Here is a 24006-nt window from a genome sequence, read left to right as displayed (position 1 = left end):
AAAAAATATGTTTTGGATATGTATCTAATATATTAAGTATTTTCTAACATTTTATTATCAAAAATCCAAGTATAAAAGCATGGATATTTTTGTTATTTCCTATGGCTTGCACTACAAATGTTTTAACTACCTATAATATCACAAATATGATTAAGTTCAAAGAAGCAAATCTTACTTTTTGGTATCAACTAATGGACTCTGAAAAAATACACAAAATGAATTGTATTTTGATTAAATATAATTTAAATAAAGAAAAATTATTAGAAACATAATCTATTAAACAATATGTTACTAACAAAATTGAAATATTGAACATAACTAGTAAAGGATTTGTCCCAAAACATATAGAATTTATGATTAGTTTAGGTGATCAGTCTACTGTAGGGAAGGGGTACTTATCTAAAGTATATAAAATACTTAAAAGTACAAAATTGTACTTTAGAGAGAATTTTGGGGATTATTATAGTTTAATCAATAATCAACCACCCTCTGATGCAAAAAAAAGTTAATATTAATATCTTCAAAACAGACTATTCTCTCACTGCAGTGGAGGCTATTCACATAGAAATTTATACATAGATGTTTTATTACACATCACAAAATGGAACTGATGTTTAAAAAATATAGACTATTGGAGATGTTGACTGCAGGTTAAAGCTGACTGGCAGCAAATGTTCTATGATTGCATTTCACTAAAGACATTTTGGAATAATTTCAATTTATTTTTACAAATTATTTTTTAACGACAAATGTAAATTAACTAAATCGTTGGTTTTATTTAAAGTACCTGTCGCTAAAAGTGTTCCTAGATCTAAATACCATATCTTATGGAGTTTATCAGCCATAGCATGCAAAGTTATTACAACGAATTGGAAAAAATGAAACATCACCTTTATTCAAAGTCTTCAAGAATATTGCTATTAATTTTGCCCACTTGGAACTATCTACAGTCAAGACAAGACTATACTATAACTCTTAGATAAAAGTTAAAGAAACATTAGGAAAAATTGAAGATAATATGACTTGAACTAATATTTTTGATTATATAATAATTAGTAGTTTTGATTTTGGATAGAGACCTTTTGCAAATTGACTGTTTTTCTCTTTTTTTTATGAATGAAATGTTATTATCTAATATGAGCTATGTTTCAAATGTTTGTTACATCTACTAATTTGGATTTAGGAAAAAAGGATAATTAGTAGGGCATATATTATATTGCATGATAACTATAGGAATCAATCAGAGGAGATTAGAAGAGAATGGGAAGAGAGATTAGATAAGCAATTCACAAAGAAACAATGGGGGATGTATGGATGGCTCCCAAATATGCAACAAAGTCTAGAAGATTTAGGATCTTTTCTTGGAAGTGTTTGTATGGTTATTTTTTGTACCCCAGTCAGAATCTGGGTAGTTTTTCCTCAGGTGGATTGCATGTGTTGGAGATGTGGTAGGGAGGAGAGAGGTGGTTGGGAGCATGTTTTTTGGGACTGTGTTGGGTTCATAGACTTTGGTGATTCCCTGTGGACTACTCTGTTGGAGGTACTGGGTGAGTGGATTGGTGCAACTGGGGTGGTGATTATTTTTAGCTGTGGTGCAGGGTCAGAATTGTCTAGAGATAGTGGGACCTTACTGGGTTTGATTCTAGTGGTTGCCAGGGAGGCAGCTGCTGAAGAGTAGACGTCAAGGTCCAGTCAAACTGTACTGGAAGTGCTGAATGTTGTGACAGGGATGGAAAAACTGTAGGTGGGATCTTTGGAAAAGGGGTGGGAGGAGGCTGTGTGACAAAAGGAGGTACTGCTTGTACAGTTAGCTGGGAATTTTGTAAATAATTATATGTTATTTGTGAATATCAAACTAATTTACATAGGATGCTTGTGTTAAAAATGTATTAGAGCTGTATGTCATGTGTATATCAAATTGCTTTGTACAGATGCTTGTGTTGAAAAGATATTTGAAAAGTGCTTGTGTTTAAAATGTATCTACAGTGTGCCCTACTGGAAGGGAACCGAAATGTACATGCACTATTGTAACTGTTTAAATGTATATGTTTTAACAGAAGAAATTGGAGGGTTAACCTCAGTCCAGCAAACTTTAGAAAAATATCTGAAATTAAAACATTTTATAGGCTAGGTCACAAAGATGCTATCTCACAGGTTTCAATGCAGCCAAAGACACAAAGTCTGTACTAGGAAGCTTTCTGTATTGCCTTTGGGGTGAACTAATTGCTACTCTGGAAGCATGAAGGAATGCAATTGTTTGATACAAATGGGATGGAAAAACTATAGGATTGAGGCTCGTTGATCTAAGCAAAAGCCCTTGTCTGTGTATTTTTACAGGTAGATGCTAAATACAGCCAGCTGCCAAAAATGGAGGTTTGTATGAGCACTAGAAGTCAGATGATCAGAAATGATGTCACTTTGCAAGCTATCTCAAAAGTAATATTTTATATGTTATTTTGAGAAGTTTCTTAGAGTGAGACAGGGCATTCTGCATTTTGTCTTGGACCTGACAACAACAAAACAACCATTCACCACTTCATCTGCCTTGCTTTATTACGTAAGTTATTAGGGAATAGTATACTTCTGTTAGATTCAGTCAGGAATATAGTGAAGCTTAGTTTAGATATTTTTCTTTGTCTGAGCCTGTCCTGCAATGTTGTTTAAAGTATTCCCTGTGATTTAGAACTCTGATGTCACTGTGAATATATATTTAATATTGTCTTGTTCTTTTAGTATTTATTATTAAATATAATTAAACCTTTCATTGTGGCTAATCTTTGTAGAGATATTTAAGTTTTGAGAGTACTTGCATATTTATTTGGTGAGACAGTGCAGGCCACTCCTAACAGTCTTGTCCTTGGTCAAACTACCATTTGTATCAATATTAATATTACACAGTAAAATTGGTCACCCTTTGTTAAGAGCCTTAAGGTAGCTGATAGGAGTGACTGGTGGCAGTGGTAACTACCTTAAAGTTTAGGCAGAAGCCATGCCCCATAGCTAGTAAACCTGTGCCAGTCTTTCCCAGGTGTACTTGTCTGTGTAAATCAAACCTCAAAGAGTGTGTGTCAGCTACTTGGGCAGGGACACGAAGCACAGGTTGGACAGAGAGGGTTCTGGAGGTCTTGGCTTGGTCACTCAGCTGAGGTCTCAACTCTATAGCTGTGCCAGTGGGGAGTCTTACTGGGGATCTGGTGGAAGAGGGAGAAACCAGCCCTGGACTGACTGTGGTCTCTGTGTGCTCTTAAGGGAAATTTCACTTGATGCAGAGAGCTGCATCTGGAAATACTGTGTATGTAACTGTTATCCTCCGTGTGAATGTCCCCCTACAGGTGTCAGAGGTGAGGATTGAGGCTCCTTGATTACTGGCCCACAGGTGGGATATCTGCGTCACATATTGGTTGGCAGTGGTGGGTCATCACAGGGTGCATGGAGGGAAGAGGGAGTTATGGGAACAAGGCATGCAGAGTGGTGTTTTGGAGGATGAGTGGGATTTGGGGTGAAGAAATTGAGTGGGCTGTGTGGTGTTTGACTGGCAGTGACTGGGCAGACTGTGGGAGAGGTATAGTGTTTGCAGCTGATAATGTGTCAATGTGGTTTGTTTTCATTTGTGTGGATGTGTGATTGCCATGGTGATGGTTTAACAAAAATGTCTCTTGTTGCACCTCACATTCATTACCACAGAATGTTAAAATACTCTGTTAAACATGCAATGATGTTTAGCTAGGATATTATGCAAGACATAGTTATGTATTGTATTCTCTCAGAGTCTAGGATGCAGCTGAAAAAAGATCTACTGAGCCATACCAGCTATCTGGACAATAAACAAATGTATCAAAAATACAATATAAAAACAGATGCTGAGAACACTGACACAAAACAATGTAATACATCAGTCAAATGTGTGGATGCAGTGCTGATGTCCTATGACTGAATCCCGACAACGTCTGGTTGTGCTATGTGTGACCTTATACAAGTTACTTAAGTTCTTTTTAGCCTCTTCCTCATGCCTGTAAACAGCACATTTGTATGACACTTGGCTTTGCTACACACACCACCCCCACAAATAAATAAATAACCTGATTAATTGTTCAATGTTTCTTTAAGTGCAGACAGAATGAAACCTTACCTAATACCTTCAGGCTGAAGTGTTTGCTGGCCTCTCCTGCTGCATTTGTAGCTGCACAAGTATACATGCCGGTGTCCTGAACCTCTGTTCCAGAAATCTGAAGAGCCATTCCCTGGTTACTGACTGTAATATGATTACGGAGCACTAAGGCCTGTCCTTCCTTCAGCCATGATAAGTTTGGGACTGGGGTGCCATCTGTGATACATGTCAACAAGGCATGGTTTCCTTTCACTACAGTTATGTCTTCTGTTTCTCCTGCATTCTCCATGCTTGGTGGCACTAGAAAACAAAAAGAAACTATAAATATCTTTGACATCATCTCTGCAGAATGAGTGACAGCAGTTTTGCAGCAGAATGATGGGATTATAATGGACAAGTTTCAGAAGGACAGTATGAAACCTCTGTATTCTAAGCTGTTCCTCAAGTACTGATGATAGCATATGTAATCAAACAGGTTAAGAGAGTCTAGTGTAAGACATAGAATAGGTGTGTAAAATCTTACCATAACCATAGATGTCCTTCTCTTCCATGTTGCAGTATTCTTACTGTGAGATTTCTCACCTCAGGTGACCCGACATCGGCTCCTATACAAAAGCTTAAGCCTGGTTGCTGTAGATGTGTGGGATGTCACACATAGGGCCATAATCCAGGGACCTTAAATGTGACGTCTGCACACACAGACCTCAGAAGTTGAAGGCCAGACAAACTGTCCCAAAAAGAGCAATAAGTGATTGTCAGCCAGAAGTATCAAGTGTCATATGTTGGCTAGTTGCTCTTGGTAAAGGGTAGAGCTTCCTAGTAGCTGAGAGCTATCAACGTAGTTGAAACTTAATTCAGGGGGGGAGTTGGGAGGGATGTAATACTGCAAAATGAAAAAGAAGGACATCTATGGTTATGGTAAGATTTTACACAGCTGTTCTATGTCCTTCTATTCCTATGTTGCAGTATTCTTAATGTGGGAGAGTACCACAGCTAGTTAGAGGGAAGGGTGGAGGTAGAAGTGGAAGATTCCAGAAACCCCTGCATGATTGCTCTAGCAAAGCCTGCCCTGGCTCTGGAGACTTGATCTAGCTTGTAGTGTCTGGTGAAGGTGTGAATAGTGGACCAGGTGGCAGCTTCCATAATGGAGGCTGTGTCCAGCCCTTTGAGGAAGGCTTTGGAAGTAACCACACCTCTGGTGGAATGAGCTCTCATCCCATGGGGTAAATGTTTGCCATGGTGTGAGTAGCAGAAGGAAATGGATTTTCCTGAACCAACCTGAAATAGTTTGCTTGGAAACTGCCTTGCCCATAGCCCTGGGGTGGAAGGAGACAAATAGTTGGTCACATTTTCTGAAGGACTTCATTTTGTCTAGGTAGAATCTCAGTTGTTTGTGTACATGCAGGGAATGGAGAATCCTCTCACTATTGTTAGTTGGATAGTGAGTGAAGTAGGTGGGACCAGTGTTGCCTTGGCTAGTATGGAGTCACCAGCAAGATTTTTGCTTTGTCCTTCCTGATTTTCAGTAGGACCTTTTGTATTAGAGGGAAGGGGGAAGCATAAAGAAACAGTCCCTTCCAAGGAATACTGAAGGCATCTACTCTCCAGGCTACTGGGGAGTGATCTTTGGTGCAGAAATTGCACAATTGTCTGTTCTGGGTGGAGGCAAACAGATCCACTTGAGGAGTGCCCAACCGGTGGACAATGTCTAGAAAGGTTTCTCTGTTGAACATTCACTCATGCTGTAGAGAAGATGTTCTGCTGAGAAGATCTGTCTATTTGATGTCCTGAGAAGGGATGTATGAGGCCTGCAGGGACAAGTTGTGCCTGGAGGCGAGGTCCCAAATTTGTAGTTATTCTGCAAAGGAGGTAGGCTTTGGTTCCTCCTTGTTTGTTGAGATACCACATAACTGTGAAGTTGTTTGTGAATATTAGAAGGGGGCCCAGGTGGAGGGTAGGAAGAAAAACCTCCAGGGTTAGCAGAACTGCAGTCATCTCCCTGACATTGATATGTTTCTTTTGAAGGTCAGGATTCCATATTTCCTGAACCCTGAAATCTTTGCAGGTGGCTCCCCATACTAGGTTTGATGCATCTATGTGCATGAACTGGGTTGGGGAGGGCATTTGGAGTGGTAATCCCCAGGTTGTGACAGATTTGTAGAATCCCCCATCTTAGTTCTGATTTGAGGCGGCTTCTCCAGAGAGTGTAGGTGTTGTGACCACATATCCTTGAGGTACCCATTGGAACTTTCACATGTGCATTCTTGCCAAGGGCAGCATAGGAATGGTGTCTGCCATAAGCCCCAGGAGTTGCAGGAATTGTCTTGCAGAAATCTGGGGTTCCAGTAAAAGGTTTTGAAAGTGGGTGGAGAGGGAGTGGACCTTTTCCTGTGGAAGAAAGGCCCGCATCAGATCTGTCCTGATTCTGCTCCCCAGAAAGATTTTGTCTTGCTGAGGGAGCAAGGAGGATTTGTTTATGTTGAAGGTGAAGCCCAGGTTTTGAAGAATGGTGGTGGTGAACCTGAGGTGGTCTTTGAGAAGGGTTTCTATCTAGGTAGGGATAGAGTTGGATACCTTGGGTCCTGCAGTAAGCAATGGCTGGGGCTAGGCATTTTGTGAAAACTCTTGGTGCAGTAGAGAAACCAAAGGGCAAGGCTGTAAACTGAAAATGAGAGTAGGGTCCAGAAAAATGTAAAAAATTTCTGTTGGAGGGCTTTATGGGGATATGGAGGTAAGCCTCCTTTAGATACAGTGTGGCCATGAAGGCCTGGTCTGGGATAAAAGGGAGAAGGGTTGGAAGGGAAAGCATTTTGAATGATGGAACTTTTAGGAATTGGTTCAGGAAGGATAGATCCAGTATAGGTCTCCAAGGACAATCCTTTTTGGGGACCAGAAAGAGTCTTGAGTAAAACCCTTTTCCTTCCTGACCTGAAGGAACAGGTTCTAGTGTTCCTAGTTTTTGGAGGTCTTGAAGAATTTATGGCAGGAGGTGGGCTTGATTTTTTGGGGGAAAGGGAATGGGCCTTGGGGTGGGCTTTTCCCTCCAAGAAAGGAAGTATCCGTTTTGAATGATAGTGAGTACCCATTGGTCTGAAGTGATGATTTTCTAAAATGGTAAACAGTGGAATAGGCGGGCTGATAAAGGCAGATGGGCAAGGCAGTCACGCATTGTTGGGTGCATTTCTATCCTGAAAGGGCTGTGAAGGAGTTGGTTGAGAGGTAACAGGTCTGAGGTATGTTTGCCTTCTGGATCCGCTCCTGTGCCTGGTGGAGGAGGGGGTGCCAGAGGAAGGGGTTTGCCTGACAAATGAAGTTTTAGCAGTGCAGTTCCTGTAATACTTAAGAATAGGGGACACAAACAAATGCTTGATGTCCTGCAATTCCTTGCTTTTCTCCTGCAGGTTTTTCAAAGTTCTGCAGATTGTTTTCCAAACAAAAGGTTATGGTCTAATGGGGTATCCATAATTTTAGTTTTGAAGTCTTCAGGAAGAGGTTGTAGGTAAAGCCAAGAATATCTGCGGAGGACAGAAGCAGAAGCTGCTGACCTAGCTGAGGCATCTGCTGCATCATAACTGCACTTAATGGAATGTCTGGCTACCTGGGAAAACAGAGACAGTTTAGATGTTATGTCTGATATAGTAGGGCAGTCAGGTGTGGCAGCCATGAGATTGGTTGCTTGTGAGACAAGGTCTAGGGCATATTTTACCATGTGTGCTGGTAATTAATAGCATGGAAGGCCAGGGTGGAAGAGGTGTACACTTTTTTCCCCAATCCTGTCCATGCTTTTGCTGTCTTTATCAGTAGGCAAAAGAGATGCACAGGGAATAGGTCTGGATTGCTTGTCTGGGGAGACAGCAATAACTGCAGGGTCTGCCGGTGGGGGGGGGGCGGAGGTTAACTAAGAATTTTTGCTCATAAGGTACCTTATTTTTATTTGTTTATTTATTTTACATTTGTTGACCGGGATGTCCATTTTCAGCGGAGGCCCGGAGAGAAAAGCTCCAAGGGTAAGCAGATACAGCATTACATAATACCAGCATTACATATTACAGACTATTTACAGAGATTACATAAGTAAGCAAGTTAAACAAGTTCCACAGGTTAGAGTTAATCCTGAGCGTAAATCAGGATTAAATTAAATTACACAGTAAACTGGTTAACAGATTTTTACACATTCTAGAGAGAGTTAGCCAGGCTTGATACATTGACATAGCCAGTTAAGTGACAAATGTTGTTTGAGTCTAGTTTTAAATTGACCTAAGGTGGAAAGTAAGGTAATATCATCTGGAAGAGAGTTCCAGGATCTACTTACAGAGTTTGCAAAGAGAGAGTCACCGGCTGTGTTATTAATTTTGCTAGTCTGAATTAGTAGTTTGTTAGTGGATCGAAGCGGTCTAGGATTGTTATAGGGGGTGATAATATTTTTAAGTGCAAGAGTATTGTCCGGATTATAGAGGATTTTATAGGCCATAATCAGTTGGTTTCACTGGATTAGGCTGGATAGTTCAAGCCACCTAAGCTGATTTAGATTGATGCAATGATGTGTCCTAAAAGGCAGCCCAGTGGCAAACCTGGCAATGTGGTTGTAGCAAATTGAGAGTTTGTTAAGGACAGTCTTGTTTAAATTTGAGAGTAGTGGGGATGCATACAGAAGGGTTGAAAGAAGGTGAGAGCGAGCTATGGCAATTTTAGCTGGAGGGGTTAGGAAGGCTTTTATTCTGTAAAGTGGCCCTATTTTTTTATTGATGGTTTTGATAGTTTGGTTAACAAGTAGTTCGTATTTTAGATTATTATCTATGATGACACCTAATAGTTTTGTAGAGGGGTCAGGGGAGATTATTGTGCCATCATTTGAATTTATGGTAAAGGTGAAAGCGGTAGACCTACGTGTTGGTGAAAATAACAGCATTTTAGTTTTTTTGGGATTTAGGATCAGATGACGTTCAAAAAGCCAGTTTTCTATTGTATTAAAGGTGGTCTGGGTAGCTGACCATAACTCTATTGGAGATGTGGCTGAGCAAATCAGAGTAGAGTCATCAGCATATTGGATACAGCTGACTTTTGGGATGACAGTATAAAGGTTAATGAAGATGGAGAACAGCAAGGGCCCTAGTATAGAGCCTTGTGGTACTCCAAGGGTGTTAGGTAGAAGGTTAGAGAGTTTGTTCTGCCAGCGGACAGCCTGCTGTCGTCCATTCAGGTAGGATTGAAACCATTGAAGGGCTCTAGTATCTAGACAGAATGTTTGCACGGTGTGGATTAAAAGTTGGTGATCAAGCATATCGAATGCCTTGGAAAGATCCAAGAAGAGGGCTGAGGATATGTAATTATTGTTGCGATTATGGTTTATGGTGTTGGTAAAGGCTAGGAGGGCTGAAGTAGTGCTGTGATGAGGACAGAAGCCATGCTGAGTGTCTGCCTTAAGGTGATTCTGGATTAGGTGGTGCATGAGTTGTCTATGAATACATTTTTCCATAATCTTTGCAAGTGGAGAGAGTACAGCTATTGGCCTATAATTGGAGAAATCAGTAGAGCTGCCTCCTTTGTGAAGTGGGATTATATAGGATATTTTCCAGATGGTGGGAATTTTAGCTTTTACTATGATTCGATTGATTAGTACTGAGACGGGGTAAGCAATAGCATCAGCTGATTTTTGTAGGTACTCGGTAAGGAGTTGATCAGCAGAAAGTGTAGTGGGTTTTAATTTTTTGATCAAGGTACGGATAAGTGAAGTGGCGACTGGTTGAAAGCTGAATGTGAATAGGTTTCTAGGGATGCTACTTTCAGGACCAGGGGAGCTAGGAGGTAGTTGGCTAGCTAGGGCTTGAATTGTCTCAGTAAAGAATTGGTTAAAATGTCAGAAACATCTTCAGGGGCTTTATCAATAGTAGCAGCAGGGATTGGGGTTGAAGTTTGTCCAGAATGCAGTAGATTATTTAAACCTGCCCAAAACTTCTGAGGGTTATTTTGATTTACTGTCTGTAAATTACAGTAGTATTGTTTTTTGTCTTGTAAAATGGATTTTTTAGTTTCGTTCCTGGATTGCCTGTATTTAATGTGATCTTGGGGGTCTTTAGAAGAATGCCATAAAGCCCATGCTTTGTTTCTAAGGGTAATTTTGAGTTTAGACTCTTTAGAAAGCCACGGCGCAGTTTTTGCCTTTGTTCTCTTTGAACGAACAGGTGCATGCAAATCAAGGATCTCAAGGAATTTGTTGTTAAAGTATGCTACTGCTTCCTCTAAAGGGAGGTGTTTTAGAATAGACCAATTACATGAGTTTAGTTCTTGTTGGAATTTGGCAGGGTCAAAGTTTTTGTTGTTTCTAACCTTTCTGAGTAAGGGTTGTTGGGAATTAATGGCTTTGTGCTTAATTACATATGTGAGAAGGTGATCGCTTAGGCTATCAGGGAGGGTACCAGAGGTGTACAGTTGGGGGTGACTATTTATGAGTACCCAGTGAAGTATGCTTTCTTTTTGGTTGGGTTTACCTATCCTGGTAGGGGTGGATATGATTTGTGTAAATACATGCAGGTTAATATAGGTGGTTGGGAATTCTGAGGAACAGGTCCTTATAAAACCTGTCTGATCATTTAGGTGCAGGTGGTTGAAAGTCAGGATTTTTGGATGCAGAGGTAAAAGCATCCAGATAGGCAGGTAAGACAGGTGGGATGGCTGATGGGGAGGGCGACTCCACTTGAAGGTGTTCAAAATACCTCCTCTGGGTGTCAGTCATCTGGGCAGTGTCCCATTTAAAGTACTGTTTCATCTTAGTTATAGTTTCATCAATGGTAATGTCCTCTGGTGGGGAGTCCCCTTCAATGGATTCCTCATCTGGTGAATAGTATTCTGAAGGAGAGGCAATCTGGGATGCATAAGAAATTGAATCTTCAGAAGAACAGTAATAAAGTTCTATTCCCTCCTCTCTTACTTGGGTAGTCTGCAACGGAAGAGAAATGGCAGAGGCAGGCCTAGGGCTGAGCACAGGTATAGTGGAGAGAGAAGAGCCTGTGGGCCTGAGGGCCATAAAGGCCTACATCAAAGAGTTAGTGAATGATTGTCAGTCTGGAACTCCTTAAGGGATAGGAGTCAAATGCTTAGTTTTTTGTTTTTGCTTAGTAGGCATTGGTCTGGGAGAAGGCCTAGTTTCAAAAGCCTGAGTCTCAGGAATTGGCGTCTCCGAAGGTCGTCCTACTGATTCTGGTTCCCCTCAACCTTGGTAGGTGTGGATGTCTGAGCTATCTCCATGGAAGAGCAGGCCATTGCTTCTGAAGCGGCTTCCTTAGTGGGAGCCGTCAATCTAGTCAGTTCTGTTGGATGTCCCTCAACTCCTAAATCTGAAGCTGGTGGGACGTCCGACGGTGGAGAGGCAATGGAAGTAGGCCTGGAAACTTTGGCTATTTTCTGTGGTTCAGTCGGAGAGGCTGATTTGGGGTCCATCCTAAGTGCAAGCATTTTGAGATGCTGGTTCTCTAAATATAAGTTTAGTGCGGCCAGACAGCTGCGGAGGGTCTTCTGTACAAAAGATTGGCAAATGGAACAAGCAGTATGATCGTGTTCCTTCCAAAGACAACAAATGCAATGGTTGTGTGTATCTTTATGGGGTATCTGACAGCCGCAACGGCATTTGCCCTTCTTAGCTGACATCGGCTAATACTAAATACATTCTTTCACGTAACCATCTAGAGGCTTTTCCTATATAAAAAGCCGGACACTGTAAGCACTTTGCCAAATACACATTTTTGGATTGACAATTAAAATGCTCTTGTACTGAAAAATAAAAATCACAAAGTTTAAATTTTATCCCAATGGTTATTAAATAAGGGCAGTGTTTGCACATCCCGCATTTAAAATTACCTAATGCCTTATTATTAATTTTAAAACCAATACCTGATGGCTTTCTACTTTCTAACAAATTTTTGAAAGACTGACCCTTTTTGAACACTATGGCTGGCTTGTCACCCAATATACCCATCACGGTTTGATAAAGGATAAAAAAATTCCAGTTCTTATTTAACATTTTTACTAAATTCCAGTTCTTATTTAACATTTTTACTATGGCTGAGCTATCCTTGTTGAACACCATAATAAATAAAAAACTACCTTTTTCTATAATATTTTTGGGATGAATGCACTTAACTCTATTGGATTTGTTTTACAGTAAAGTGGTTGCCGAGTACTTCTGGCTGTTTCTTCAAGTTTTTATATTCTATTGGTTTTATTTTTCTTGGTTATGACTTTCACATAAAAAGTTGTAGAAGAAAGATGAACTAGTCTTCAGGAAGACTCTTTCTTTATTACCAGAAACATTCTGGAAAAGAAGCTTTTGCCCATTTGATTTAATGGCACCAGTTATATGACTGAAGAACCTGAGGAAAAAAAACTGGTTTGGAGTGTGGGAATAAATTCTCCTGAAAAGAGGTATTTCTATCCAGTGTCAACTGTATCCCTCTTGAACTACTTTTAGGGGAGTCCACAATGCCACTTTCTGGGACAGATTTTGACAGAGGAAGAGAAGGAGGAGGGGAAACAGTGCTGATATAGTCATTCTGAAGTATTAGACTGTCTGATTTTAGGAAATGTCCTAGTTTCTTATTATTCCCTTCCTGCCATCTCTTTTTGTTTCCCTGCTAGGCTTGAGAAGCAGGAATGTTTTGTTCTGTTTTTTAGAAAGAAAAGCAGATGTGGAAGATTTGTGGTTATGGGGGGGGGGAGTAGAAAAAATCTTGGAAGACCCTTGCATTTATTTCCTTGTCTCATCAAGTTGTTTGATTGGCAGATGGAACAAACAACATCTCTTTATCTAAAGATGAATTAAAATTTTCAGACTTTCCCTCATCAAAAAACTTGTGTTAATTTCAACCAGTCTGACCAAGTTCACTTTAAAGTAAAAATATATCAAACAGTTTGTGAATAATACTGCCAAGAAACAATGTAGCCTCCTTAAAGGCAACTAGCTCCTGAAATCTCTTGAAGGAGATAAAATGGTGCTTTTTGGGTTCAAATACATTAATAGGCTTCCAAACTTTACAGATTGTGATTGAAAGTACTTCTTAATGCCAAGTTCTGTCAGAGTGCTAATGATTAGGACATGTTGGAGATTAATAACCTTTTTCCAGGGGACTTCCAAGATGGCTGCACATTGAGTAGCAGCATCATTTCAGTTCACCCAGTGTAAAAACAGAAATGCAGAAGAGAAAGCCAGTAAACTCATATTTTGGGGTAAACTGGCTAGTAAGTGCATTGCCTGGATGGCAGAAAAAAATATTCAGAGAGCCTGAAAGAAAACCAATCACAAAAGATAAGGAAAAAGCACTGAATGGGAATAAATCTGCAGCTGTTCAGCAAAGAGCAGTGCAAGTTCCAGCTTTGGTACAAGACATGACTTCCACTAAAATAGAGGAAAAAAATAAGTCAAACATACTCAGATCTGATTAAAATACATGAAACACTGAATAAGTATATCAACTTAAATGACAAAAGGCTGGAAAATAGAGGAAGCTTTATAAAAAGATATTCAGATGAGGTGATAAAACTGCAAAAATCAGAGGTCGAAATGAAGAAAAGGCTAGCTGAATATGAGACTGCTCAAGAAGATATGTCCCAAAAATAATAGAATTAGAAGACAGAGCACATAGAGAAAATCTGAAATGTTCTGCTATACCAGAGAAGCTGGAAGAAACAGACTGTATTCATTTTATGAAAGTACAATTAAGCAACTGGAATGGTATTTCACAGCAGGAGTTGTTAACTGAAAAGGCACATGGGTGTATGCTCCAAACCTGGGAATAAGAAAGCAACATAGACCTTAATAGTAAAGATGAAATCCTACCAGCAAAAGGAGTGACAAAACTGACAGAAGACAAAAGTATTAAAAGTGGGGGACAGTACAGTGACTGTGGAAATGATTACTCACTGTACACAAGGCAGAAGACGAGTAAATTTATTCCACTAATCAAGGAATGCCGAGAATCAGGCATGAGATTTAAGCTGCTGTACACAGCTATTTTCAGAATATTCTTTCCCGGAGTGACAAAATCATGTTTTGATGCAGAGCATTCCAATGAGGAAATACAAATGTTTGTCCAAGAAAAAGTGAGTTAAGAAACAGAAGGAGACTCTGCTTCTTGTTCTACTGGTAATAAAGATCACAGAGAGATTGGGCCAGTGAAACTTTTTAAAATGTTTCAATGGAAAATGCTTGAGAGACAGAAAAACAGCACAAGAATTAACTAGAAAAAACAGCAGTATGTTGGAAATGAAGGAGAGACTGGATATGGGCGATGGAGACCAACAGGAGTAAAACTAGCAACTTGGAAATTGATACATAAATGTGGGATTACAAAGTATCAATTATATTTGTGAAACATAAGAGAACAAGAAAATTGGAAATATTTACCTTTTTTTACATTGTTAAACCTGTAGGGGACTCTAAAGCATATGCCCTACTTCATGCCATTAATGTATGGAAGAACATTTAGGGGGGAGAGGAAGGAAAGAGTTAACTGTAAGTAAAGCAACATTTTGATCTTAATAGTAGTGTTTTTATAATGCGTGATATAATCTGCATGATATAAAGTTTTCTCAGTTATTTTTGAGAGTAATGGAGATACAAAAGTAAATGGGTGCTGCCCCTGTTTCTTTTTATCCCTTCTTTCTTTCTCCTTGTTCGGTTTTAAGAAATGTAGGCACTGCAATGTAAAAAAAGAAGAAACATCTGGCCAAAGAGCAGGGCGCAAGAAAATTTGATGTGCTTTTTTCAGTCTTGCATAGGTGAATGACTGGATTAAGGCCCTTGGCTTGATCTAGTAATGGGTTTTAAGAGAAAACAAATAAATAAATAGAACACTGTCTAGCAAATAAATGAGTGCTTGTACAAGAAACTCTGTATCTGAATCTCATGTCTCCATAGAGACAATCTGATAAAGAGCAATAAACACAGAATAGTTATTTCTTTCAATGGCTAGGATATATTTATGAAAGCATTCAAGTGTTTTCACAGTCTGGGAGAGTAATAAAGATAACACAAAACTAAACAGCACTTAGTATAAGCACAGGCTGTATCAAGAGTCTTAGCATGGATAACCTTCCCTTTAGGTTAATCCAAGACTGTGAGTATGGCTGTCAGTCTGGGACAACTGCCCCTATTAGGATTGTAAACCTTCAATATTTGAAATCTGTACTGTGTTGCTATTAAGTTCATAGGTTTTAGGGGGTGTACTGGGGGTGTTTGTTTTTTGTTTGAGGGCCTTTAATAAAACTAAACATTTTGCAACATGTGACATAGGCCCAAATTGATATGACAAAAACAACTGCATAAAAGATCAACCTGCCAAACATTAGCATATGCATGTAACACAAAAGCTGTAACTAGACACTTAACAAAACAGCTGTTACACAGAGAAGGTGGGGATAATAACTTTTTAACATAATGAGGCTTTCTGTATTATCTTTAAATGTAAAAGGTCTCACAGATATATATAAAAAAGTGAATTATATTAAACAATGTAGAGTATAAATATGTAGAGTATAAATATCTATGCCACATGGGGAAACATTTGGAAAGAAATAAACATGTGAATTTGACAAAGGTTTTTCAGGACGGTTATTCAGCTGAATACATGGATCAAAGGAAAAGATGAGTACTTATATTATCAATTGCAAGAGGAGATCTAATAGTGACAGAAGAGGATAAAAAATAATAATAGGAGATTGGTAGCACTAAGGGGCTACTGGCAAGGGAGGAGGATTACACTGGCATGTATTTATATTCCACCTAAAACTGCTATAATGGAGCTTAACAAAATTCTGGGAAAAATAATCAGCTTTCAGCAGGGAATATTACTTACAGGTGGGGACTAAAATTTGATTTGTAGCAGTGAAGATGTATCTGAGGGGCACAGAAGGGAAAGTATAACAAAGGAGGGTAGATTTTTGAAGAAATTTATGAAAATTTTTAGCATGTAAGATGTGAATTCGGTAGTAGGAGTTCAGAGTGAATTTACATATCATTCCCCAAGATATAAAAAACTGGTCTAGACTAGACAGAACATGCTCTTCACAGGAACATGTGCATTTAATTGAAAGTTTTGATACACACCCAATAACTATTTCAGATCATGCACCAATAATACTACATAAAAATGAGGGGTAATGAAATAAGAATAAGACACTGTCCCTTTCTCACCTATCCGTTGAAAAGAGAGGAACTTAAAGAATGGGTAGTAGACATTGTTCAGGAGTTATAAGAGAAGATAGAAAGTGCTTCTGAAAATATATGTACAGAGTGGGACAAAATTAAAGTGGAGTTGTAAAACAGGGTAGAAATAAAAGAAAGACAGAAATGATTAAGAAGTAACAAAAATTATTTAGAGGCACTGACAGTAATGCAGAATATGGTGAATCAAACAAACAAGAAGAGAAGCAATTGCAACATGTTAAAAGAAATTAAGTGATTACCTCGATAATATGCATGAGCTTAGAAAGATTGCAGTTAAGCAACCGTTCTTTTGATAATAACTCTCAAGCAAAAAAACTTTTAGCACAACAACTCAGGCAACAGAAAGTAGAAAGGGTTGTCACCAAGCATAGGGAGCCTATAACAAGGAAGATAACAAGAGATCCTGTACAGGTATTAGAAATATTTCAAAAATGTTATGAAAGTCTGTATAAAGCAGAGAAATATGGAAATCAAGAAAAGCTACAAATGGAAATGTTTATGGAAGAATTAAATATCCAAAGGTTACAGGTAGATGAGGCTCAATTGCTAACAGTTGCGAGAGGAGGAGATTAGATAAAAATGGTGATGTATAGCCAATCCACAGGAAAGTTCCCAGGAATATATGGAATTCCTGTGGAAGCCTGGAAGCTAGGAGGAAAAAACTGATAACTGATAAAGATATGTTTTGCTCAACAGTATTTTAAGAGGAGGAGAAGCACCAGCATCCTGGAAGAAAGCGATGGTATCTGTAATATCTGAACAGGCTAAAGACCCATCCAATTCAGCTTCATACAAGCACATTTCAATCCTAATCCATGATTATAAAGTGTTTATGTCTATAATGACTAAAGGTGATGCCAAAATTGTTAGATATGGATTAATGTGATTTTGTGGAGGGAAGACAAACATTTGACAACATTAACAGAACATTGATGATCCAGAGGGAAACAGAATGTAAGAAAATACCACTGTTTTTGGTAGGTCCTGATGCAGAGAAAGCATTTGACACAGTAAGCTGGGAGTTTATGAAAAGGGCAATGGAAGCATTTGCATTTATTGATTAAATTATAAGGTTGATTTGCAGGATGTATATAGGATCGGATGTGAAAATTAAAGTGGGTTCCTCTCTGATAATTTCTGTTTGGTATTTATTTTATATCTGATAAAACCAGAAAAGGACATTTCAGTGTTGTGGAACATTTTGAGACAGTTTCACATCTTTTTGGGATACAAAATTAATGAAGCTAAAACAAAGGCAATAGCTGTAAATTGTGTACCCACACACAAACTGGTTCAGCAAAATCCATATTTATGGGGACATCATAAAATGAAGTACTTAGGAGTATGGATTAAAAAGGATTCTGGTGTGGCAGCTAATGATATGTGGGGAGAGACTAAACAAAATATAATACAAAAAAATGAGAAATTAGAAACTCTGTTTTATGGATATGGATAGCAAGATACAAGCAATTATAATGTTTTTTAGTCCCTTTAGTTTTATACACAGGTCAGGCATATTTTTATCAACCAGAGGAGGAATTGTGGATAGATATTAATAAAAAGTTGAACGGTTTTATCTTGGAGGGCAAAATGACAAAAGTCAAGTAGGATAAGCTGATTCTTCCAATAAAAAGAAGGCGGTCTGGGATTACTCATTTGAAGGGGTATTTCAGAGCTACACAGTTAAGGCTCCAATACACAGTACAAGCAGAAACCTATAATTCAAAGTGGGAAAAGGATGATGATGAAACGGGGGGGAAGTTCAAGAAACAAGGATAGACTGGGATTTTTTGGCGCAGATCCTTAAGAAGAATAACAATAACCATACAGAATATCTTCATAAAGTAGCAGAAAGAATTCTAAGAAATAAGCCAGCATAAAAATGGAAAAAGGAGATTCAACCAATAGGGATGACTGCAATTAGAGGTACAAACATTAGGCAAGAGGGGACTGGAATTTATTGAAAAAAAACTGACAAAAGAATCAAGTTATTGTGTGAAAATAATTACAGCAGGAAAAGCAATAGAATGGGAAGAGGCCAAGAATGTATTTGGACTGCAGGCTAGGGATTGCCTTCCCTATCAAGGAATGATATTAGAGTATAGGCAAAGAGAAGGAACTAGGAGGATCCTAAGTGAAAGACCAGCACTGGTACAGATTTTAGTAGAATCTAGAACAGAAGCTGCTGTTAAAAAAGGAATAATCAGTACAGCGTATAAACTACTACATGACAACTAGATACAGCCAACCTGCTGGCAGGCAGATTCAGAGGAAACTTTACTCCCCTGTCTCATCAGTAAACCAGGGCATCCCCATCACCTGCCCCCCTCCCCTCGTCACCAGGGAGCAGGTCTTTAATGGCTTCTCAAAGGCAAAAAATACTGTCTCCATGGGGTGGGACAACATCCCTGGTTGTATCCTACATGAACTCAGGTATGAGCTCTCAACTCTATTTGGCATCCTATACAACCAAAGCCTGAGCACCGGCTTCATCCCAGCCAAATGGAGGACAGCCACTGCCATCCCTTTACACAAAGATGGAGTACCCACTGACCCAGGCAATTATAAGCCCATCAGTCTAACTAGCCTGATCTGCAAGGCCACGAAATGCATTATCATTGACCTTATAAACAAGGACACTGGCAACCTCCAAACACTTGACTCCACACAGTTTGGTTTTGTTAAAGGGAGATCATGCCTGTTAAACTTGGTTGACTTCTTCGAAACAGTCACCAAAGCCATGGACGAGAGGAAGATGGTGCAAACCGCCTACCTTGACCTAGCCAAGCCTTCAACACTCAGGCATAATAGATAAACTCTCCCAGCTAGAAAAGCAAATATGCAATCTAAAATGAGCCAGCAGTGATATATTATTTTTAAGACTTTCTCAGAGAGAGAGAGGATCAGAGCATTTTGGATTTTGTCTGAAGAACATCACTCTCCAGTACTCTGCCTTTGCTCTATATGTAAGTTTATTTAGAACTGTGATTGCTCTTAGAGTTAGATAGGAATTTAGTCAGATTTAGTCTAGCTGTTTTCTATATTTATGTCAGACTATACTACAGTATTATTTTAAGCATTTTCCTGTGATTTCTGAACTCTTGACTAGCACTGTGTTGAATTGAGAAGATTTGTCTTGTGTTTTTATTATTAAATATTTTTAAACCCTTCAACAGTGGCTGTTTTGTGTAGAGATAATTTAAGCTTTAGAGTACATTGCATGTATATAGTGATACTGTACAAAGCCACTCCAAATAAGCCTTGCTGTTCGCCACACTTACTAACTGGATAATAATATTGCACAGTATAAATTGGACACCCTTTGGTAAGGGCCTTTTTAGTAGCTGATAAGAGTAGTTGGTGGCAGTGATTACTACCTTATAGCCTGGAAGGAGGGGGCATAGCTGGAGAACCTGTGCCAGCTTTCCCCAGGAGTGTGTGTGTGTGTGTGTGTGTGTGTGTGTGTGTGTGTGTGTGTGTGTGTGTGTGTGTGTGTGTGTGTGTGTGTGTGTGTGTGTGTGTGTGTGTGCGTGTGTGTGCGTGTGTGTGCGTGTGTGTGCGTGTGTGTGTGTGTGTGTGTGTGTGTGTGTGTGTGTGTAAACCAAATTTCAAAGTGTGTGTGTCAGCTACTTGGGCAGGGACACAAAGCACTGGTTGGACAGAGAGGGCACTGGAGGTTTTGGCTTGACTACTCAACTGAGATCTGTACCCTATAGCTGTGCCAGTGGAGAGTCTCATTGGGGATCTGGAGAGAAAGGGAGAAACCAGCCCCAGACTGACTGTGATCTCTGTGTGCTCTTAAGTGAAATTATACTCTACTGTGTGTATTTGTTATCCTTCCCAATGTGGATGCTGGTGCTAGTGGTAAGGATTGAGGCTCCTTGATTACTTGGCCAGTGCACGGGCGTCACAGGTACTAATATGCACACGCATCTTTTCCCATTGGTTAAATTCCAAGTCAGCATAAATGGGTACCACAGCAATACCCACAGAGACTCCACACTTTTATCTATAATAGTTTCTTTGACATACAAAAAAAATTGTGCAAAACTATTATCAAGAAGCTCTGTAAATAAGCTTAATGTTTTGTTGTTCACTCTAGTATCAGCTAACAATTCATTAATAACTCTTTCAATACCAATATCATGTGGAATGCAAGTAAACGATGAATGTATGTTAGCAATAATGGTTTTATAATTTCTTTTAACAAAACAACAACATAAATATTTAATGAGAGAAGCCTCACTTACCTGTTATGTCTGGGGTAGAAAAGTTGCATAATGATTTAGACAGACCAACAATGAGGTCAACTTTGGCAGAGGTGGGATCTAGAATTGAGCCCCTTAAGTAGATTTTAGGTCATATTATCAAAATTATGTTATTCAAGCAAAATTATACACAAAATATTATTTTTGATTTTGTCAATAAGCTAAGGGATCATGATATGGAAGGGGACTGGTGTTTGATTACTGCTGACTTACAATCATTGCTTGCATGTATTACAAACATATTAAAAGACAAATAATAACAGGATAAGTATTAACACAAAAAGGGACCATAATGGAGATATTCAGAAAGACAAGATGTGGACAACTTGTGATGGAAAGGATAGTACTACAAACCGGGGAGAGTTGCTACAGATGGAAGAGGATCATGATGGGGGTTAGGATGAAGCCTGACAAGCTAGACCAGACAGAAACCCTCCAGAAGTCAGTTACTTATGTATTAGGTATAAGGGGTAAGCTCGGCCACTGGTGGTCCAATGGTCAGGGCCAGCCAGATATAAGAATTTACCAGTTGTATGAGAAAGTGCTTCAGATGCTAATAAAGCCAGTGAACCACAAATCCGCCGTGTTCCTCACCAGTTACACAACTTCACACAAGGTGACCCAGGACTGGCTTTACATGCCACTCTCTGACAAGGAGTCGATGCTACACACAGGAGAAGCAACAAAGGCGGCCACCACCAAATCCTCCAGGTCATCCTTCACCTTTGTCACCTTACAAACAGGCAGGCTACTGAGGACCAGACAGTCAATGTGGGAGCCAGTGCAGACAGTGGTGGTTGCTACCTCACCACTACCAGCTTTATGGCTGATCTTGAACAAAAAAATTAAAATAAATTGAGAAAAGCAAAACAAAACAACAAAGCGGCCTTTTAACATAGAATGAGAAAAATGACTGAACAAGGTAACAATACAAAGGTCATTCTGATGTGATGCACTTTATTAAGACAGGCCCTGGAAGCAGAAGCAATAGTCACCAAACCAATTGAAAACAACGGTTAATATAAATATTAATAACAAAGCTGGCATCTACTACAAATGTGCACTTCGCAGGCACAGTAGTCATGCAGAGGTAAATATGTGCAGTGTTAACACTTTTTTAATAGAACCTAAAAATAAAAACTTGTTTGGTTAGTGATTGTAATGCACAGCACACAGCTAACTACAATGAATTAACAGTAATAAACATAAGAAAATTCTGTAAACTACAATTAGATACTGAGTGGCTGGCCATGTACCCCCACTGGAGCTGTGGGCCCCAGGGGCTGCTCAAATCACAGCATTATAAGTTGCCACTTCTCATGTCCTACACCTTTGTGCATGCTGAATGTTATATGGATATTCAAAATCTAAACAGACTAACAATCCTAACTCAAAGAAAAAAAACAGTCAAAAAGAGGTCAGCAGTTGGATACTTATCTAACTATAAAATAGGATGGCATCAATCTAGCAGTCTTTGTGGATTGCAGGTTAGAGAATGCCTTCCCTACCAGGGACTGATATCAGAGTATAGGTAAAGAGAAAGGGAAAAGGGGGTCCTAAATGAAAGACCCGCTCTAGTAGACGTTTTAGCAAAGTTTAGAAGACAAGTTGCTGTTAAAAAGGGTATATTAATGGTGCATATAAAATACTACACAAAAACTGTCGGAAGCAATCAGAGGAGGTTAGAAAAGGTTGTGAGGAGAGACTAGAAAAGTGATTTACAAGGGAACAACAGGAGGACATAAGTAAAGCTCCCAAGTATGTAACAAAGTCCAGAATGTTTAGGATTTTTACTTGGAAGTGTTTGCATAGGTATTTTTTTACCCCCCAGCAGACTTTTGAGAATTCTTCATCAGGTAGAAACAACTGCTGGGGGTATGATGGGAAAGACAGAGGTAGCTAACTGGGAACATGTTTTTTTTGGAAATGTAATGAATTGGTATATTTAAAAAATTTCCTACAGCATATTTTATCATAAATGCTGGGGGATAAATGGTTGTAACTAAAGAAATGATTATTTTGAGATGAAATATATAATCTTTTGCCCATATATTGTAAGACCATTTGCCATTTTCCTCTCTAAATAAATTTCTTCAACTGGTTATTAGTTATGGCCCACAACATCTCCCCTCAATGATAAAAATATGTTTTACTTGTATATAAAAATAAATGGACAAAAAATATTTTGACTGCTTGTACTTTACTATCCATATCTATCCAGCTTCACAATTTTTGTATTATATCTTGTTTAATCTTTTCCCACATATTCTTAGCTGCCATAATACAACCCTTTTCATCCCATGCATCTAAATACATGATCTTATAAATTATCTATAATATGAGTCCTCTCCTGTTTGACTTAAATTTTGCAGACATTCATGCCAATATCCCATAACTGTGACTGACCCTGTTATCCAGTGATTCACTGATAAATAATACTTCCTGCAAGGTCTGAAATATGCACATATATGAAGAATCAGAAATGGTCACAAACTAAATGAAAAAAGTGTAAAATAACAGGGTTTTGCAGATGATTTGATACCAATTCAAATGTTATATATAAATGGTACTCCTCTTCAGACAGATATGGTCATAACAGACATAGATGCTTATGGGGATAACTCTCTCACTCTCTCTCTCTCTGACTCTCTCATTCAATCATCATGTTTCCACCAAAATCAGGAAATCTTTCTATCCATCCCAGTTAATTTCCAAGGGAATACCTTCAAGATACAAATAAGTCATCCTACCACTGTACTCTTTCCTTATCAGACCCATCATTGAATTCAGTTACCTCATTGGTATGTGCAAATCCAAGTATACTGCTAAAATGGAAATTCTCCAAAGATTTCTAACAAAGAAAATTAAAGTTCTTAAATCCTTCAACTATCCTGATAGACTAGTATGACTCTCCATATAATCAGTAGCCTACCAGCTCTTCGGTGACCTATATCTTGCTTTTTGAGGCATGAAAGACCAAACCCTAATTGATTCCCTATTTTTATGCAAAACCAGTGGCTCTACAAACATCCACACTAAGGACCTTAATCTACATCAACAAATAAACAAGACTCACTGGAGGAACAGATTTCTAAATTAACATACTCCTAGCCTATGGAATAAGTTACTACTACAGGTCAAAGTAGTACTTTGGCTATTTTTAAAGCTAGTTTTCATGACTGGATGGGTTGACATAAATTTAGCCCAGCATCATCTTGCACAGCCTTGCTCAATTTGGGAGGTAATATTCAAAATTTTAGCTTACATGCACACATTAATGTTTGCCAAGCTGACCTTTTATGGGTTTGCTTCTTCTCATCTCCATTTGAACCCATATCAAATTTTCATGACTTTTTGCTTCAATGAAAACACTTAAAAAACTAAATATATTTTTAGAACCCCTACTTTTAACT

General features: G+C 38.8%; 1 protein-coding gene across 1 annotated transcript in view; it reads right to left on the bottom strand.

Annotated features, from left to right (window-relative positions):
- HMCN1 (hemicentin 1) overlaps positions 1-24006 on the bottom strand; it is a 5606893-nt gene that overhangs the window by 1181766 nt on the left and 4401121 nt on the right. Inside the window, exon 68 of the mRNA XM_044085314.1 lies at positions 4130-4408. Coding sequence (XP_043941249.1) covers positions 4130-4408 — 279 coding nt within the window. The remainder of the gene's footprint in view (positions 1-4129; positions 4409-24006) is intronic.

The sequence above is a fragment of the Protopterus annectens genome, chromosome 10.part0, assembly GCF_019279795.1.
Source record: "Protopterus annectens isolate FY-2018-M chromosome 10.part0, PAN1.0, whole genome shotgun sequence".
Classification (NCBI taxonomy): Eukaryota; Metazoa; Chordata; order Ceratodontiformes; family Protopteridae; genus Protopterus; species Protopterus annectens.
The sequence above is the reverse complement of the archived record's forward strand: the minus strand, read 5'-3'. Positions and strand labels throughout refer to the sequence as shown.